We start from the raw sequence: 20,816 nt of genomic DNA, 5'->3' as shown, positions 1-20,816 counted from the left end.
GAAACGTGCCTGGAGGTGGAGGAGGTAGGGGAGGTCCTTAATGAATACTTTGCTTCAATGTTCACCAGGGAGAGGGACTTTGACGAATGTGAGGTCAGCGTAGAACAAGCTAATGTGCTGGAGCATGTTGAGAAGAAAGAGGTAGTGTTGGAGCTTCTGAAAAACATTAGGATAGATAAGTCCCCGGGGCTGGACGGGATACACACCAGGTTACTACTGGAAAAGATTGCTGGGGCGTTGACAATAATCTTTGCATCTTCCCTGGCCACAGGAGTGGTACCAGAGGATTGGAGGATTGCAAATGTTTTTCCATTGTTCAAGAAAGGTATTCCTGGGAATTAGAGACCAGTGAGTTTTACGTCAGTGGTGGGCAAACTATTGGAGAGAATTGTCAGGGACAGGATTTATGAGCATTTGGAGAAGCATAGTCTTATTGAGGATAGCCAACGTGGCTTTGTGAGGGGCAGGTCGTGCCTCATTGAGTTTTTTTCGAGGAGGTGACAAAACAAATTGATGAAGGTAGAGCGGTGGATGTGGTGTATGTGGATTTTAGTAAGGCGTTTGACAAGATTCCCCATGGTAGGCTGATCAAGAAAGTCATGAGGCATGGGATCCATGGAGACTTGGCTGCATGGATTTGGAATTGGCTTGCCCACAGAAGATGGGGTGGTAGTAGATCAAGCATATTCTGCCTGGAGGTCGTTAACCAGTGATGTCCCGCAGGGATCTGTTCTGGGACCCCTGCTCTTTGTGATTTTTATATATGACTTGGATGAGGAAGGGGGGGTGTGGGTTAGTAAGTTTGCAGATGACATGAAGGTTGGAGGTGTTGTGGATAGTGTAGGAAAGGTTGAGCGAGCTAGGGCTTTTCTCTTTGGAGCTATGGGGAATCAAGATAGGCAACTTGATAGAGTTGTATAAAATTATGAGAGGCATAGATAGAGTGGACAGCCAGCACCTTTTCCCCAGGGCGGCAATGGTCAATACCAGAGGAGATCCATTTAAGGTGAGTGGAGGAAAGTTTAGGGGAGATGTCAGAGGTAGGTTTTTTTTACACAGAGAGTGGTGGGTACCTGGAACACACTGCCGGGGGTGGTGGTAGAGGTTGATCGATAGGAACATCTAAAATACTCTTAGATAGGCACATGGATGTAAGAAAAATGGAGGGTCATGGGCTGTGTAGGAGGGAAGGGATAGATTGATTCTGGAGTAGGTTTATAGAGGTCAGCAGAACATTGTGGGCTAAAGGGCTTGTACTGTGCTGACTGTTCTATGTTCTATGTTCCGTGTAAAATAAAAACCTTTCCCCTCACTTTAAACCTATCTCCTTTTGTTTTTGATATCCCAATCATGGGAAAAAGATTCTGACAATCTACCTTCTCTTTGCCTCTCATAATTTTACATACCTCCATCAGGCCATCTATCAGCTTTCATTGTTTCAGGGAAATCAAGCCCAGCCTATCCAATCTTCCCCCAGAAATAATACCCTCCAATCCAGGCAATATCAGGGTGAATCTCCTCTCCAGCACAACCACATCCTCCTTGTCGTGTGGTGACCAGAACTGCACACGATACTCCGTGCGGTCTAACCAGTGTTTTGTAAAGTTGCAACATAATGTCCCAAGTTTTATATTCTATGCCCCAACCTATGATGCCAGATGCCTCCTTCACCACATTTTCTACCTGTGTTGCTATTTTCAAGGATCTATAGACTTGAAATGCAGGGTCTCTCTGTTCATCAACATTCCTTCGCGCTCTACCATTTACTCTATATGTCCTACCTTTATTTGATTTCCAAAAATGCATCACCTTGTACTTTTTGAGGTTAAATGCCATCTTCCAATGCTCCACCCAACTTTCCATTGGATCTATATGATGCTGCAGCCTTAGACAACCTTCCTCGCTATTCACAACACCACCGATTTCCATGTTATCCACAAAGTTACTAATCAAACCTATATTTACGTCCAAGTCATTAATACATACTGTATAACAGATAGAAAAGGTCCCAGCACTGATCCCTGCAGTATGCCACTATTCACAGACTTCCAATCAGAAAAGCATCCTTTCCCCACTACCCTCTGCCTCCTATCACCGAGCCAATTTTCGATCCAATTAGCCGGTGCGTCTTCGATCCCATGTGCCTTAACATCTGGACCAGCCTACCATGTCAAATGCTTTACTGAAGTCCATACAGACAACGCCTATTGCCTAACGCCTATAAATCTTCTTAGTTATTTCCTTAAAAAATTCAGTCAAATTAGTGAGGCAGGGTTTCCTTCTCACAAATGTACCAAAGTCCTTTCCAAATGTACCAAAGTCCTGTCCCTCAGAATCTTCTTCAGTAATTTCCCCATGTTTGACGTAAGGTTACCTAGCTTACCTTAAATAGAGGAATAACATTATCTATCCTCCGGCCTTTTTGTACCTCACCTGTGGCTAACAAAGGTGCAAAGGGGCCCCAGCTTTCTCTTCCCTTCCCATAGCAATGTGGGATAGATCTTATTCTGCTCTGGGGATTTATCCACCCAATGCATTCCAAGACTTCTAACACCTCCATCTACTTAATACTGACATGGTGCAGACCATCATCAAACCCCTCCTTGAACTCACTATCTTCCACAGCCTTCTGGTGAATACAAACGAGAAATATTCATATAGGGCCTTGCCCACATTCCCAGGCTCCTAGATTACCCCTTTGGTCACTCTTCCCCAGCTATCCTCTTGCTCCTAATTTACTTATAGAATGTCTTGGGATTCTCCTTAATCTTTCCTGCAAGGCTATTTCGTGGTCCTCTTTTGCCCTTCTAAGTGCTTTCTGAAGTTCTCTCCTACAAACTATATTCCTCAAGGAACTCGCTCTTGTTGCCTATACCTGTGATATCCTTCCATTTCTTCTGATCAAACCTTTAATATCCTTTACCATCCAAGGTTCCCTAAACTTGCCATCTTTGCCTTTCACCCTTCCTCAAACAGGCCGACCCTGAACTCTTACCAACTCTCTTTTAAAAGACTACCACTTGTTAGATCTTGTTTTACCAGTAAGCATCTGCTCCCAGTCTACTCACGCCAGGTCCTCTCTAATGCTATTGAAGTCAGCCTTCCCCCAATCTAGGACCTTAGCATAAGGACCAACCTTATTCATTGCCTTAACTACCTTGTCCCAAAGCATCCTACAGCCAATTAAGTAGTTAATTAGTTTAGTTTCAGTAGAATTACATTATCAGAATATTAGAATTACAGTAGTGAATTCATCCACAATCAGCTATGTCATAATAAGCAGACCATCTGCTTGAGTAGTATTAACTAAGGAAGAAACATTGGCCAGGATGCTGGAGGAAACTCCTTAGATCTTCATAAAATAGCACCATGGGGTCTCTAATGTCTATTGGGTAGAACAAATTGTCCACCTGAAGGGAAGCACCTCTGACTGTGCAGCACACCTTCAATGCTGGGAGCATCAGCCTGGATTCTTGTGGTCCAGGTCTCATGATTGAGGCTTGAATTCACCCCCTTCCAACTCAGACAAGAGCATGATCCATTGACCCAAGGCAGATGCTACTTGAAGCTACTGACTCTGTCCTCTCTACTGAAAACAATGGCCAGCATTTGGGGAGCTGATGTTCAGAATGTAAACCTTTGTGCCTTTGGCTTCACAAAAGAGTGGTCCTGCGTACAGTACAGCACAGGAATGGGCCCTTCAGCCCATAGTGTCTGTGCCAAACATGATGCTAAATTAAGCTAAATCTCTTCTACCTGCACATAATCCATATCCCTCCATTCCCTGCATTATTCATGTGTCTATCTAAAAGCCTCTTAAATGCCAGTATTGTATCTGCTTCCACCACGCCCCTGGCAGCCTGTTCCAGGCACCCACTAATCTCTGTAAAAAAAAACTTGTCCCGCACTGTGAAAGTCGACCCGCGCTGTAATAAAGCAGACAACAGCAGAACCAAGAAGCGTACAATTAATGCTTTTATTAATTATTTAATGCTAGCGGGAGTGAGGGATAACTTCTTTAAACATTTAAACATTCTTTAAACATTCCCCCCTCACCTTAAATGCATGTTTTATACAAGTTGTTGACCAAGCTCACATGGACAGCAAAATGAAGAGCAGCACATTAGAGAGTACATTCTTTAAGCAGGAACACAATGTAACAGCAAGTGTAAAAAAATCTTGTTTAAGCCCATACGTCAATGACTGAAAGGGCAGCATTGTAACATTATGCCTTTCCCAGCCAATTTCAGACAACAGATTTGTATCCTATTTATTGGTATTGGTTTATTATTGTCACCTGTACCGAAGCACAGTGAAAAACTTGTCTTGTGTACCGTTCATACAGATCAATTCATTACACAGTGCATTGAGGTAGTACAGAGTAAAAACAGAATACAGAGTAAACAATAACAGAATACAGAGTAAAGTGTCACAGCTACAGGGAAGTGCATTGCAGGTAGACAATAATGTGCAAGGTCATAACAAGGTAGGTTGTGAGGTCAAGAGTCCATCTCATCGTCTAAGGGAACTGTTCAATAGTCTTATCACAGTGGGATAGAAGCTGTCTTCGAGCCTGGTGGTATGTGCCCTCAGGCTCCTGTATCTTCTGCGTGATGGAAGAGGAGAAAAAAGAGAACAACCTGGTGGGGCCTTTGATTATGCTGGCTGCTTCACCAAGACAACGAGAGGTATAGACAGGGTCCACAGAGTTGTGCACAAACGATGGCCAGATGTTTCCCTGGTTATTGGTACTGGTGAAGGGATGCTGCCCAGGAAGATCCTGCAGTCCCACTCTTCTGCTCTTCCTCCACCCTTTTCAAGTGTACAATTTCCATTTGCATTTCGTTGTGCTTTCAAAAGAAATTCTGAATCTTTAACTACTTATCTTAACTTTGCACTAAGATGGAATACCAGTGATGCTCAAACAGTGGAGGAGATACAGAGGTTGGGTGAGAGAGATGGGTGACTGCAACTGTTGTTGACTAAATGGACATGTTGCAAAGCGTTTGCCCAATCTGCATTTGATCCCCCCAAGGTAGCGGAGGCACATGCTGAGCACCGAGTGCCTCATACCAAGTCCAGATCACTTCTTTGCCTGGTAGGAGTGTTTGGGACCCTGGCTGATGGATAAGGAGGAGGTAAAAGGGTAGTTGCAAGTGTACAAGAGGTGTACAAGATGATAAGAGGCATAGATTGAGTGAACAGTCAGAGACTTTTTCCCAGGGCGACAATGGCTCACACGAGGGGACATAATTTTAAGGTGGTAGGAGGAAGGTATAAGGGGGATGTCAGGGGTAAGTTTTTTACACAGAGAGTGGTGGGTGCGTGGAACACACTGCCTGCTGAGGTTGTGGGGGCAGATATATTAGGGACATTTAAGAGACTCTTCGATAGACACATGAATGATAGAGAAATGGGGAGCTGTGTGGGAAGGAAGGGTTAAATAGATCTTAGAGCAGGATAAAGTGTCGGCACAACTGTATTGTGCTGTAGTGTTCTATGTTCTAGGACGGGAAGGGGGCATGAGATTGGGTTTTGGTGGAAATGGAGGAGTGAGCTAGGGAGTCAACAGTCCCTTCGGAAAGCTGAAAGGAGAAAGGAGTTGGATGTGGCCTGGGATGGCATCCGTTGAACGTGGACCCAGCAGTCAGGCAGCATCTGCGGTTCCTTGCTTTTGCATTGCATGTGTAGGGGGCAGGGTGGAAGGTGAGGACAGGGGAAGCCTGTCCTTGTTCTGGATGAGATAAAAGGCAGTGTGAGCCGGAGTGTAGGAAACTGAATGGAAGATGCCTACAGCCCACTGAGCCCTGGAGGAGAATCCATGGTTGAGGAAATAGAAAAGTATCTCAGAGTGCTTAGAGGAATATTTCACATATCACGCTGAGACAGGCATAGTTTGGGATATGACTCCTAATCATCCCATTGCAAGACCTTACACACAGTACTTTCCTCACAAGTCCTATAGATTGACCTCTTCTACCATTGTTTAGAACATAGAACACAGAGTACAGTACAATACAGGCCCTTCGGTCCACAATGTTGTACTGACCTTTAAACCACGCCTAAGACTATCTAACCCCTTCCTGCCACATATCCCCCTATTTTAAATTTCTCCATATGCTTATCTAGTAATCTCTTGAATTTGACCAATGTACCTGCCTCTACCACCGTCCCAGGCAGTGCATTCCATGCCCCAACCACTCTCTGGGTAAAAAACCCTCTGATATCTCCCTTGAACTTCCCACCCATTACTTTAAAGCCATGCCCTCTTGTATTGAGCATTGGTGCCCTGGGAAAGAGGCGCTGGCTTGTACACCTCTATCATGTCTCCTCTCATCATCATCCTCTACAAAGAGTAAAGCCCTAGCTCCCTTAGTCTCTCCTCATAATACATACTCTCTAAACCAGGCAGCATCCTGGTAAATCTCCTCTAAACTTGTTCTAATGTTAAACACATTTCTGTCGAACTCTCCTTAGCCCCAGCTGCTCCAATGAGAGCAATCCCAGCCTCAGGCACAACTGACATTTTTTCCTCTTCACCTCTTTCAACAAATCTTGTCTGGACTTTTCCAAGGATCTGGGTGTTCATTCTGAAGTGTGTTGCCCAGAATTGGATGCAAAACTGTAACTGAGCCTTAACTAGTCATTTATCAAGGTTTAAGATAACCTCTTTGATGTTGTTATAAACTTGTTCATTTTGTATTATGGATCTTTGTTCTTGTAGTCCCTTTAAAAACTGTTCTGAATAATGTCCTGGTGTGGTGTGTCCATCAGTGACAGATGATCCATGGCTTAATGGAGTGTGATACCTCTGTCAATGCTCACCACATGGATTACACTGTCAAGTCATGTAACAGAGCTCTGACACTGGAGTGCCGCCAGATGTTTGGGCAACCATAGTGCTATTTCTCAATTCTTTAGGTTCCTTCACTACCTCGAATAACTTGCCTTCATGCACACCTACTAGAGGGTGGTAAATCTCTGGAATTCTCTACCTTGGGGGGTTGTGGAAGTTTGATCATTGGGGATATTTAAAGAGGAACTAAATAAATCTCTGAAGGGTTGTGGAATTGAGGGTTTTGGAGAACTGGCACAGAAGGGGAGTTGAGGCCTGGGGCAGATCAGCTGAAATCATATTGAATGGCGGGGCAGTCTTGAGCTGCTCCTATTATCTTATGTTCTCCCTTAGTACAGACAGCTCAAAGAGCAGCGACATTCAGAATGCGTGAGGAGATAACAAAGCTTTAGATAATAAAGTTGCAAATTTTAAGGAACTTTTTAAAGTTGGGGTGATAGGTTGGAAGTAGAGAATTTAAGAGCTTAGAGCTTGGGTAGCTGAAGGCATGGCAGCTGATGGGAAGGGTACAATCCCAAAAATGGAAGAACACAGATATCTCCAATGGATATTAGGCTGGGTAGAGTTTCAGAGACAAGGTGTGGTTTAGGACATGGAAACATGGATGAGAATTTGGAATTGGGTTATTTTTGTGCAAACTCAAGTTAACATTGATGATTTTGCCTTTGCTGCAGGGTGCTTCAAAGTTGCTTCAGGAATCCCTCCCAGCCAAGCTTTCTACCTTTGGAGATTTCAGCGCAGAGGTGGAGGAGACGTATCGCCTGTTTGGAGGAATAGAGTTAGCACAGGGACATCAGAAAGCAGCCTTCAAAAAGTTCAAAAGAGTGAGTGCAGATGTGTGGTGGAAAATTGCTCATTGCTCCGTGTAACCAAAAAGATCATCTGGCATTTTGAGATCTTGCTGTGTGTAATGTTTGCTGCTTTGCAATGGTGACTGTGCTTTATAAAAGTACTTCATTAGCTGTAAAACACACTGGAACACCCAGATTCATGATAGATGCTGGAGAATGGGAGATGTTTCTTTAACATTTTGGGTAATTGTGGTTTGCCCAGTGCCAGTTTTGTTTCAGTTGCTGGATGCCAGTTGTTGCAATGTTGACATTTGCTTTGTCTTCGTGCTTTTGTTTGGTTACCTGAGTGCTCCACTCCTTGTTGGCCAGTCTCAGTGTGTGACCCTCTCATAATGAGCATTGCCTTAATGTTCACGAACAGAAGGACGTTACAACCCCAGCTCAACTCCACTCTCATTTATTGTGGAGAGCCAGGTTTACCAGCAAAATCAATTAATAAAGGGGAGATATGCTGAGAGACCAGGAGTAGCATAGAGAGCTAATATCCATATGTCACTCTAATTGTCCATTCCACTCCCACATGGATCTCCCCATATTTCGCCTCCTAAGCTGTTCCAGTGAAGTTCATTGTAGAGCAGCACGTCATCTTCCAACTTTGCACATTGCTGCCTTCAGGACAACATTGAATTCATCAACTTCAGCCATTCCTGTCTTCTCCATCACATTTCCAGCATTCTGCTTCATTCCTCTTTGGTAACTTCAGCTTCGATTCATCTCCTCCCAGGTACACCTCCTTTGTCATTACGTAATGGTGCGCACAGAACTATCGGGTTCACTGATGTCCAGCAGGAAAGGAACACCACTGATCTGTGTATGACTCCAGACCCATAACAGTATCGTTGACTCTTAACTGTCCTCTGAAATGGCCTTGGCGGTGAAATCCACATCTCATGAATGAATAAATAAAAATTGATAGTGGGTGCTCTAAAATACACTGCCCCAGTAATCAAACCAATCTCTCATAATATGTTACTCAAGTCATAAGCTGTCCTTGTCTCTCAACCTCTCTCCCCTCAAAACCAGTCAGAAAACTGGTTCACTAATAACCTTCAGGGAAGGAAATCTGCTTCCTGCCCTGGTTTGGCATGTGTGTGACTCTGCACCCACCAGACTGGTTGACTCTTCGCACCCTGGACTGAGGAGGCAGTGTGGGGATGGACAATAAATGTGCCATTGCCAAACACACCCAGGTCCTGTGAATAAATAAAAAATAAAGGTTAAATAGATGCCACATGTTTCCGTTGGTAGGTGTAATTTGGAATAGAAACAGACCAAGTCATCCGCCCACCCCAACGCTGTCCTCTGATTTACAGTCCTTGCTCAACAAAAATGCCAACTGTATATTAAGTGCCTCTTTATCTCTCTTCTGTTTGAGGAATGTTGCAAGAAGTTCAGACATATTTAATTGCAATAATAGTGGTGGCTACACTTAAAAACAGATAATTTAAAGGTCTTCGGATATCCTGAGGTTGAGATATTAACTCTTTGATATTTGTGTCATCTTCCTAGACAAGTGGTCAGATTGTCTGAGAGGGTTCTTTGAAGAGAGTTTCCAACCCATGTAAATGTAGAGCTGTTGCGGAAAAGTAGTGAAATAGAAGCTATATTTGGCTTTGAGTTTTGATTAGAGAGATGGCTTCAATGTCCGGCCCTTGTTCTAGTATCTTAAAATCTTTTAAAAGTCAGTGTCATTGAAAATGCTCAAATTTCCCTGGAAACCAGAGCTAATTAATTACCACAACTGGAGGTCTCTTTGGGATTTCCTGAGAACACATTAAATGCGAGCACTTTTATTTTGAGTGGATTTCTTGCCAGTTTCTTTCCATAGCCACCTGTCCCGGCTTGCCTTGTAATGCACTTTACACAAGCAACCCCCAGCGCCTGTCACGGGTGACCACATTGGCCTACGTGCGACGGGCTGTTTAACCGTGTGGGCTGGCAACGGCCCAAACTCAGTCCTTGTTCAACCCACACTTCAGAATCAGAGTCAGGTTTATTATCACTGACTTATAGGACGTGAAATTTGTTGTTTTGCGGCAGCAGTACAGTGCAAAGACATAAAATTATTATAAATTACAAAGTAAATAACTTGTGCAAAAAAAAAATAACAAGGTAGTGTTCATGGGTTCATGGACTGTTCAGAAATCTGATGGCGGAGGGGAAGAAGCTGTTCCTGAATCGTTGAGTATGGGTCTTCAGGCTCCTGTACCTCCTCCCCGATGGTAGTAACAAGAAGAGGGCATGTCCCAGATGGTGAGGGTCCTTAGTGATGGATGCCGCTTTCTTGAGGCACCGCCTCTTGAAGATGTCCTCGATGGTGGGGAGCGTTGTGCCCGTGACGGAGCTGGCTGAGAAGCTTTCAATCAAAACCAATGTAAGCCATGAATACAAAACTCTCACACCAGTAACTCAGGACACATCTGTCCTCCCTGACTCCCCCTGTATTTTGATGTTACTCCATGGACCTGTTGACAAACGACAAACATTGCTTGTTGTTGTGATGCCACATGTGTTGTGCAGTTGAAACAGAAATTAAATAGCAGGTCTATTCCCTGTACAGGTTGTACGGAAGATGAGCTGGAGACAGACACACACTGATAGTCCATGTCCCATTCCACTGTTTCCTATTTTGTTGCTCTCCAGGACAGCAGCTGTGAACAGGGCAGTATTTGCCTCTTAGTAATCACAGAGGCTTCTAAAATTAAATGCATTTAATCTGGATTTGTGCATTTAGAAATTTGCCCTCAGCTGGCAGAACATCCATTGGAATTGAATTTCAAAATATAGCACGTGGTCAATTCTGTATTCCCCTAGTTAATGCAACTTACATAGGCCAAATTTCGAGCAGTAAACTTTAATTATATTTTCTAACATTAACACCTCAAGTGCTACATTTGATAAGCTGACTTTCATTTCTATAGCTTCTTCCACAGCCATTGAAGTTCCTTTGAGCCATAGTCATGTTTGCATAATGAAGGAAACAGGCTGGCAATTTGTGCATAGCAAGGTCCCACAAACAGCAATGTGATAATGACCAGATAATCTGCTTTGAGTGATGTTGACTGACTGTGCAGACACTGGGGGAGTTCCCTGCTCCTCTCTAAATCCATGCAATGGGGTTAGTTCATCCATCTGAGAGGGAAAGGGCAGCCTCACACTAATGTCTCATCTGACAGGCAGCACTGATTCTACACTGTGTTCTACACTGGGTGCATCAGTCTGGATTCGAAGCACAATTTTCCTAAATGCAATTAATATTTTTTTTGTTTGGAAGACATTATTCAGTATTGATGCCTTCCACAAGGGACCTAGAATTTTAATTGAGTGATGAGCCAAGGATTTTTCCCTGAATTTAAAATCAAATGATAGGCAAAGTCTATTTAGAGGAAACAAGAATTCTGTTAGTCAGGGGAGGATTTGTGTACTGGACACAGGCTAGAGACCAGTATATAACTCCACTACACAATACGGGTCCCTCAGATAGATTGTAAACTCAATTTTTTTTGAACGTAAAAGTGGTTCATGGATATCTCGTTAAGTTGAGGGGAATGTGTGGCTGGGTTTTAAACCATTGTTCGTGTTCTACTGATACACTTAGCTGACATTTACTTTGTAAGGTTCTGTAGAATCAGCTGAAACACAGGGTCATAAGGAGTAACCTGAGAATGTTGTGCAAAACTCAAAGGCAGGTTTTACTTCCTTCCTTCCTCCTGTGCATCACTAAAGAACAGAAGAAACAGGAGCTGGAGTAGCCAGTTGGCCCCTCAAGCCTGCTCTGCCATTCAGTAATATCATGCTCATTTTGGCCTCAACACTACTTTCCCAATCTCTCCCCCATCCCCCTCAACTGTCTCTGCTTTCACCAACTCCGTCTCCACAGCTCACTGGCGTAGTGGATTCTAAAGATTCACAGCCCTCCTCATCTCCATCTACAATGGGTGACTCCTTATTCTGAAACTATGCTGCCAGGTTCTAGATGCCTCCAGAGGGGGCAACATCCTCTCAGCATCCACACCAGATCTGTATCTGTTTCAATAAGCTTGCTTTACATTCTTCTAAACCCCAACCTGCTCAACCTTCCTTGTGTGAAACCTCTTCATTCCAGGAAGCAACCCAGTGAACCTTCTCTGTACTGCCTCCAAAGGAAGCACACCCTTCCCTAAATCTGGAGACCAAAGCTGCACACTGTGCTCCAGATGTGGTCTCACCAGTGCCGTCAGTTCAGATCAAAACTGCATACCCCTTGCAATATTCCATTAGCTGCCTTAATTACTTGCTGCACCAACATGATAACTTGTGTTTCATACATTCAGACCCCCCAGATCCCTTTGTATCACAACATTGCATATCATAGTACTGTTATTCACTCGGTTACTGTTGGCAGTGTCAGACTGGAGCAACGATAGTTTCCATTGGAAATGACAGATTTAGTAAGTGAATGTTCAAGTGACAGGTGGTAGAGACCAGCTTTACTTAGCACCCTGAGCTGAGATTATTGATCCAGCAGCTGCAACAATTGGTAATTGTTTTACTATTGTCACATGTACCGAGATACAGTGAAAAGCTTTTCTTTGCGTGCCATCCAGACAGGTCATGCCATGCATTATTGCATCGAGGTAGTAAACAGAAAACAGCATGTGTTATAGTTACAGAGAAAGTGCAGTGCAGGTAGACAATAAGGTGCAAGGGCCACAACGAGGTAGATTGTGAGATCAAGAGTTCATTTTTAGCGTATGAGAGGTCCGTTCAAGAGTCTGATAACAGTGAGGTAAAAGCTGAGCTTTAGTCTGGTGGTACGGTTAAGAAGAGTTAAAACTAGCGAGGGTTCCCAGTAACCAACTCCAGACCCCCAGCCACCAGCTGTTAGAAGGTCTGCGAGGTTTGTCCATCTGGAGGGGGCGATAGTTGACGAGTGAATCACTCACCAATGCTCACTCCTCAGGTTCGAATGGGAAGAGTGTCCACTTGGGTCATGCACTAATGGACACCTAGTAACAGTGCACTGCACAATTGCACAGCATCAGAGTACCCTCATGTTTAAAATTCTCAACCTTGCCCCTCTGTAATCTACTCCAAATGTTACAGTCCTCCTAAACCTTTGCATCCCTCAGATTTGGTCTTCCCATGCATTCCTCACTTGTCCTGTGCCATTAGCAGCCAATTCTTCAACTGTCTTGGCTCCAGACTCCAGAATTTCCTCTCAGAACCCCTCCACCTCTCTCCTCCTTTAAATTGCCTCTCAAAACTCACCTCCTGAACCAAGTTTTTGGTTGCCTGCTCTAATGACACCGTGATGTGGTGTTATTAGAGCTGATTCAATTTGGTAATGCTGCTGTGATGTTTTGTATGTTATTGATGCTATATTAATGCAAGTTGTTGTTGATTTGTGAAATGAGAGAGGATGGTGGTCGGAAAATCATGGTGTCATAGTCATACAGCATGGAAACAGGCCCTTCAGCCTACCATGTCCATGCTGACCATCAAGTAACCTGATCCCATTTACCAGCACTTAACCTATAGTCAATGCGTTGACAATTCATGTGCATGTCTAGATGTTATGAGAGTACCTGCCTCCACAGGCACTCAGGCAGTGTGTTCCAGCTTCCAATACACCCTTAATCCGTGGAGAGATCCTATTCAATTCATGGCTCCTCCGTTTCACTGAGGCCACTGCACATCAGTTCAGAGGTGTTGCCCTGAACTTGCATGGTTAAATATCCTCTTGACCCTCACTGTTTACGTCAAGAAAATACAATAACAACCACATAGTGCCTTCAAATTTGTCCCAAGGTCTGTCAAGGAGCTTTATGCAAAATTTGACACTGAGTCAGGCAAGATTTACAGTAGTTTTAAGGTGCATCTTAATGATTGGAGAGGTTTTGGGAGGGAATGCCAGAGCTTAAGGTCTCGGCATTTGAAGGCACAGCAGCCAGTGATGGAGCGATGTAGGGCTCATCAGGGCTGAATGTTGTAGAGAAAGGGCAACAGGGAGATGTGAAGCCTGGAATTGGCACCTCTGAGGGAAAAGAACGAGAAACTAGAGAGATGGAAGTCCACGTGCAATTTTAATAAATGTTCTGCTTCGTCGTTAGATTACAATGTGCTGACTCTATGCAACTACCAGTGATTAGCTGAATGTAGAGTTTCTAACAAAATACTTTAATCTCTCTCTTTGGCAGTGCCTGGAAATTCAGACCTTTCTGTATGGCTCACAGCACAAAAAGACCAGAGCGACTCAGCAAACAGTCCAACTCTTGTCCAAGTGAGTGACGCCTCAGTGCCCATCAGATCAATGACACAAGCTGCGCAAAGCCATTAGGAACTTTCTAACGAACTGCCAGACTGCTGCTTTAACCATTGCATCGCCGCAAGACCAGTAAAGAGTTGCAATGCTAATTGTAATGGTTCTCTGCACTTGGTTAGTTTGGTCCAAGTTCTGAGCCATACACACCAGCAAGTTTGATCTCAGGACTGGGCTGAATCTGCTGGAATGTTTTACTGCTTTAAGAGTGCAAGTTGTTGGTTTTAAAGTCAACAGGATACTTAGGTGTCATTACAACAGGTGTACACGCCCTCACATTGTAGTTGGGTGTGAGAAGGTGTAGTGACCCATTCCTGCTCACCATGATGGCTGAGATCTGACAGCTCAGCATGGTGGGGGAAGGTACCCAGTGTGAATGTATGATCCCTGGCCTCAGTGTCTGAATCTGGTTGACAGGATGGGCACAGCGTGGAAGGAGGCCATTCAGCCCATTGCATCCATATTCTACAATAGTGATTCACCGAGAGCCATCCCACCCTCTCCCAAAGCACTGCAAGTTCATTCTTACCATCTCCCCTTTGAACACTATCATCAAATCTGCCTGTACTCCCACCCCTACCACAGCATTCTAGACCCTGACCATCACTCTGCCAAGGAATGTTTTCCTCAGGTCAGTTTTGATTCTTTTGCTATCATTCTTTATCCCTTTGTTCTTGACCTGTCCAGTACTATCTCAAACTACCCTATCACTTCATCCCCAGGTCTCTGTCCTCTTGTACCCTCTAGATTACATTGCCTGTTCTTCCTCTTCCCACAAACATATAACATTTCACATTTCTCAGTAATAAGTTTCAATGGCCACCCATCCTGTTGATATCACTTCCAACCCCATTACCATAGTTTACTGAGCCTCTAAGTTTTGTGTCATCTGAATATTTGGAAATAGTGGCCCGTACACCCAAGTCCAGGTCTTTAATATATGGTAGGAAAGGGAATCATCCTGGAACCAATCCCTGGAGAACTCCACTGTAGACTTCATTCTGAAAAACAACCTTTCACTTTTTGTTTCCTGAAATTAAGACAGAAAGTACCAGAAGTGTTCAGTAGGTCAGGCACCATCTACAGAGAGAGAACAGAGTTAATGTTTCAGGTCAGTGACTCTTCATCAGAACTACTTTGACTCTGTCCCTTCACATTTACATTGTTGACACCTCTGATGCCCTCCACCATTTGACACTTTCCAGTTCTCTGGCCCCAGCTTGCTCACCTTCACCATGGACATCCAATCCCTCGACACCTCCTTCCCACACCAGGATGGTCTGGGGGCCCTTCCTTGAACAGAGGCCGGACCAGCACCCCACCCATTTCCATGGTTGAAATCTTCACATGTCAGAGAACTACTTCAATTTCACTGACTTTCTCCACAGATGCTGCCTGACTTGCTGAGTACTTCCAGCATTTCATTTTTATTTCAGATTTCCAGCATCTGCAGGTTTTTGATATTTTGTTTCCTGTTACTTAGCCAATTTTCTGCCCATGTTGCTGCAGCCCCTCTTGTTCTCTGGGCTCCAATCATGAGGATTCGAATCATAGAATTCTTTCGACCGTTCTGTGCTAAATCAGCTGATCTTCATCGAGAGAGGTTGGGGGGCCTGTCTATAGTCTCTACGCTCAGGAGCAGTCAGCCTGGGCTCATGCTCCTAATCTGCCCTGCTAGGAGGTGCAGTTGATTGGGAACAATGAGACTGGATTGGATCTAGTGGAGGAATCCAGGGTAGAAAGGTCAAATTCCAGAGGACATGCATTTAAGGTTAGAGGGGGGAAGTTTAAAAGTGATGTGAGGGGCAAGTTTTTTACGCAGAGAGTGGTAGTTGCCTGGATTGGGTTACTAGGGGTAGCAGTGGAAGCAGGCAGTTTGGTGGAGTTTAAGAGGCTTTTAGATAGACACATGAATATGAATGGAATGGAGGGATGTGGATGATACACAGGAAGAGGACATTTAGTATAAATTGGCATCAAGATCAGCACAACATCGTGGGCCGAATGGCCTGTCCAGTGCTGGACTGTTCTATGAGGTACACACTTTGAGTGAATTGCTCCAGGGGGTTGTGGAAGGGTTGCCATAGCTATGTAGCCTGAGAGGGTAGACAATGCCTCAACTTACTATCTCAGCAAAAAGACGGCACTCCCTCAGTGCCACATTGGGGTGCCAGTTTAAATTTTATATCCGAATTTCTGGAGTTTCCTGTGTGAACTGCTCTGAGCTCCTGTTTTCCAAGGCTCTGGAGTTTTTATTCTGCTTTTGTTCAGAACTTTTCCGGGAGGTTCAGACCTGAGGTATTTTTTCCAAGCTATTTCCTGGTGACCTCAATTCCAGTGAGAAATCACCTGCTTGTACTGGGCCCAATATCTGCTGCCATTGTTCTATAGTTAGCAACATAGGACTGACAGGAGAATGGGACAGGCTGCAGATGTGTTTGGTTGTTCAGGTGGTGAAGTCACTGCTTGTTAGTGATCCATAGATTTAGGTCTCTAATCTCAGTGTTGTTCATGACAGGGGTGCTAAAACTGGGATTAAATAGAGTCATACAGCACAGAAACAGGCCCTTTGACTCAAGTGGTCCATGGCAACCAAAATGCCAATACAAACAAATCCCATTTGCCAGTGTTTGGCCCATAACCTCTAAACCTTTCCTATCCAAGTACCTGTTCAACTGTTGTTTAAAAGTTGTAATTGTACTTGACTCAACCACTTCCTCAGGCGGCTCATTCTACATACATACCAGCCTTTGCGGAGAACAAAAGTTGCCCCTCAAGTTCCTATTAAATCTTTCCACTCTCACCTTAAACCAATGCCCTCTAGTTCTTGGTTCCCCAACCCTGGGAAAAAGACTGTGTGCATTCACTCTATCCATGCCCCTCATGACTTTATACACCCCTAGAGAATATACACCTCATGGGGAGGGACATCTGTCATAGGACTATGCAAGGTATATAATACAGAAAGAGGCCATTCAGCCAGACCAGTCCATGCTGGCACTTATGCCCCACTCCAGCCCCCTCTAGTCTTTTCTCCTGTACGTCTACCTGTAACTCTCCATTCCCTGCTCCCTCATGTGCTCGTCCAGACTTCCCTTAAACATGTCCAAACTATTTGCCTCAACCACTCCCTATGGAGCATTCCATGTTCCCACCACTCTCTGGATAAAGAAGTTTCTTCTGAATTCCTTGGGTGATTCACAATTAACCAGGGTCCCTGCTCCCAGTTGTTCCTGCAGAAGGAGGGCATGAATAGATGTTGGGGGTGTTGATGTCTCCGCCCCAGGAAAAATTGCCTGCTAGCAGCCTCTCATACCTAATGGGTGGCCACATAGGAGGCTGGGGATTGCTGGGTATTAACTATAAGCACCAGTCAGCACCTGCATACAGGTAATGGACAGAGAACAAAATTATTGTTTTGGGACACTCTGACCTAGTTTTTTGGCCCCCATTCAGTAGGTTTAATTAAGCACTTGTTGTTGGTATTTTCAACAGGTCTCCAGAACTGGCACTGGCAGAAGGGCGGACTGGAACAGATCACTTAAAGCAGAGACCTCTGTTTTGCGCGGTGTTACCAAAACGTAGTATCTCAGGAGGTACCAAAGGAAATGTATATAACTGACTTGATGTATCACTCTCGCCTCACCCAGCCTGGGTATTAGCCAGTACCAAGGCTCTCCACCTCAATTTCTCAATGCAAATACATAACCAACACAGTGTATTGATACTTGAACAGATCGTGAAGGTTTTCCTCACAGCCTTGTGTAGCTTTGGTCCATCACTTTGACTGTGTGTCTGTTGGTCCTCGAACCATCTGGTAATTTGAACAACTTCTTTCTATATACTCTATTACCTGTTATGATCTTGTACATGTTCTTAATTTTTTAAAACATTTTTTAAATCTTGATTTTATTTTTTTTTTATTATTATGTGTACGAGCTAAAGATTTGCACTGAAATAAATATAAACTGGAGCCATAGAGTCAGGTCAGGTGTATACTCAGCATCATGCAGCACAGAAACAGGCCCTTCGGCCACCAACTCTGTGCTGACTCTCAGGCACACTACACTACACTACTTTACTACAACACTTGGGTTCAGGTTGGGTTGGGCTGTGCTGTACTGTACCAGCCCAGCTTAGTACTTCATCCAGATCAGGATGTGTCCTCTGTCCTTCACCACTGACAAACTCTGTGCAGTGTGACAAGACTTTTGTTCCACTTTACTGCAAGTGCCTCCAGATTGGGTCAAGTGTGGAAAATATTATAAGCATTAGGCTTGGAATGGATTTTAATTATATACTCAAACAGACCTGTGACGAGAATCAGCTTTCATGTAGTCAGATGTCCTTTTGCACAGGAGGTCCCCTGTTGGAGTTCAGGTGAATCACTGGTAGACTGTCTTTAAGGAGTGCAGTGGTAATTACATAGAAGCAAAACGTTATCAGCTGTTACCTTTGTACACATTACTGAGTGTTGTTATGTAATCCTATTTTTCATTTCAAAGTGTGATGCTAAAGAATGTTAACAACCTGCTGAATTAATGTTTTGCTTTTCATGTTCTGTGCATCCATGTCTTGAGTTCACTTCCTTAGCTTTTGACCTGGGTATAGTTTCTTGGGAATTTTTTGGAATCCTTAATCTCTTAACAAGTTTTTATGTTAATTTGACCCCTTTTTTTTGCATTCTCTGGTTTAGTAAAATATAATTTATGATTGTTGTACATGTGGTTGGGGATCGCAATATATTGTACCTTAGTCTGTGACTGTTCAGTTGAACATATACTGTGCTGTGGGTTATTGAATACTCTAAAATTTCCACCCATCTGCCTTAAGTTAATATAATGTTGTCACAAGTTCAGGTGAGCAACGTCCAACAAGTGCCATGGTGCAGCCACTGTGGGAAATTTCAAGGATGGGTACCAGGAGCAGCTGGGGCACTTAATTGAAGACTGCAATGTTTTGAAACCAGTGTTTCCATAGTAACATAACATTATACTGGAGTGTAACCCTTGGATGAAAGAACTGTTTTTGTAATCTTTCAAGCAGGCTTATTTTTTTATTCCAAAACCTTTTTTTAAAGTGCTAAAGCTGTTTGTTCCACTCTAATCCTTTTCCCTCACCAGCTGGATACTGGGAATAGAATGGTTTGGATTTCAGATTCTTGTAACCTCTGCCCGACGGCAGGAAGCTAGGAGAACCCTCATGGAATTTCAGTGTTCTGAACGCACCCTGGGTCACAGCCTTGTCATAGAGTGAAGCTGTTGCAGTTGTAACTTCATGAGTTGCCTTCTGCTGAAGCAGAGACTGCCTACTGCACCAGTTGATATCTTCTAGTGTGTACAGCAGTAATCAGTTACCCTCCTTCCTGCCCCGTCCACAATCCTCTTCCATTGAGTGAGAGTGCCATTTTATGGCAACTATGGAAATATGACTAAAATTATTTCAGAGCCTTACACTGGGAGGAAGCCCCTACTGCAACAGTCTTGGATATGTTGGACTATTCATAGGGTTTAATCTCTTAGCCAATTCCAATATATTGGCTTAAAATGCAGCAACTTGAATGAAAGAAAAACAGGATTCCGGAATTTGAAGAAATGTTTTACTACTAAATTAAAATATTTTAGAAAAGAATACAGGAAGCAGCTGTGAAGTGGTATATGTTTAGCCAGAGTATAACATGTAATTCAACCATTACCATTCCTTACCCGTGCCTTAATCATCTTCTGCAGAGTGCAACTTTATCTTAGACTATGGCATCCCCAGTACTGTTAGTAATTTGTGCAAACTTTAGTATGCCTGCACTTCTTATTTCCCCACACACCTACTAACCTGCGGTCCACTTACCTTAATATCAGGTATAAACGACTCACTCTAACATAACCAGCACAACACACAAACACTGGCATATTCTGGGTAAGAGGTGCGGATAGGGAAACAGTTGTAAGCTTTCCATTCTGATATCAGCACATGCACCAGGATAAATATGTCATTAATACTGATGGCAGCCCTTATTCAGTAAGGTTTAATTAGTCAGTTTCCTCAGTTCTTCCTCCCTTAAATGTTGTGCCTTGTGCAGAGTCTGCTTCTACAGGCACCAGTCACCCCTTGCAGAGTCTGCTGTGGGCACATTGGCTGCCACCTTTCCTATCTTCCAGCAGCAACTACATGGCTGTAAACCCTACCGGTGTGCCTTTGGTTGTGACAGGTTCTACAGGTATTCCTCCATTTGCAAATGTTCAATTTACAGATTTTCAATGTTACCATCAACTGGTTTATGTCCACAATGTACAAATCTATTTTTTGCTGTAACGACTAGCATGCCACTCCCTACCCGCAATGATATACTGTACCAAAATACCAAATCTGCATTTCATTTTGAAAAGCCTTTTCAAATTCTGAAATTTTGCCTAACTGAATGCTTTCCTGGAATGCATCCCTTTTATAAGTCAAGGAATGGCTGTGTCGAAATGCTAGTTTATTCATTTCAACCATTAAAGCAGTTTAGGTCATTTCATGAAACATCTCCTACCCATTCCTTATTCTACATAACATCAACTTTCAGTCCAGATTCTTGACATGCCCACTCTGACTATTCTGTGAACATATTACTAATTAAAAAATATAATTGTCTCAACTCTGAGTAGATTTCTTATTGATGTTCATACTAATTTTACTCAAACCAGTAATAGTTGTTCTATATTTGATAGATTGCATGCAGTTGTGGCCAACACACTCTGGTTTGAAGAAAGAGAAAGGAAATCAGGAAATTAAAATCATCACACGTGTGTTCAGCTGTTTCATGTGTGTG

General features: G+C 43.6%; 1 protein-coding gene across 3 annotated transcripts in view; it reads left to right on the top strand.

Moving 5' to 3' along the window:
* The window catches only part of ttc23 (tetratricopeptide repeat domain 23), a 62,854-nt gene that overhangs the window by 28,904 nt on the left and 13,134 nt on the right, over nucleotides 1-20,816 (top strand). For 2 of the 3 annotated variants that reach the window (XM_052042701.1, XM_052042699.1), the window contains 3 exons: nucleotides 7,531-7,680; nucleotides 13,887-13,969; nucleotides 17,504-17,649. In XM_052042701.1, coding sequence (XP_051898661.1) covers nucleotides 7,531-7,680; nucleotides 13,887-13,969; nucleotides 17,504-17,630 — 360 coding nt within the window. In that variant the 3' untranslated portion in view covers nucleotides 17,631-17,649. Of the gene's footprint in view, nucleotides 1-7,530; nucleotides 7,681-13,886; nucleotides 13,970-17,503; nucleotides 17,650-20,816 lie in introns of those variants that run through there. The other variant, XM_052042700.1, reaches the window with a different exon arrangement.

Source organism: Pristis pectinata, chromosome 32, assembly GCF_009764475.1.
Source record: "Pristis pectinata isolate sPriPec2 chromosome 32, sPriPec2.1.pri, whole genome shotgun sequence".
NCBI classification, from domain to species: Eukaryota; Metazoa; Chordata; class Chondrichthyes; order Rhinopristiformes; family Pristidae; genus Pristis; species Pristis pectinata.
Note: the sequence above shows the minus strand (reverse complement) of the source record. Positions and strands in the feature narration are given on the sequence as shown.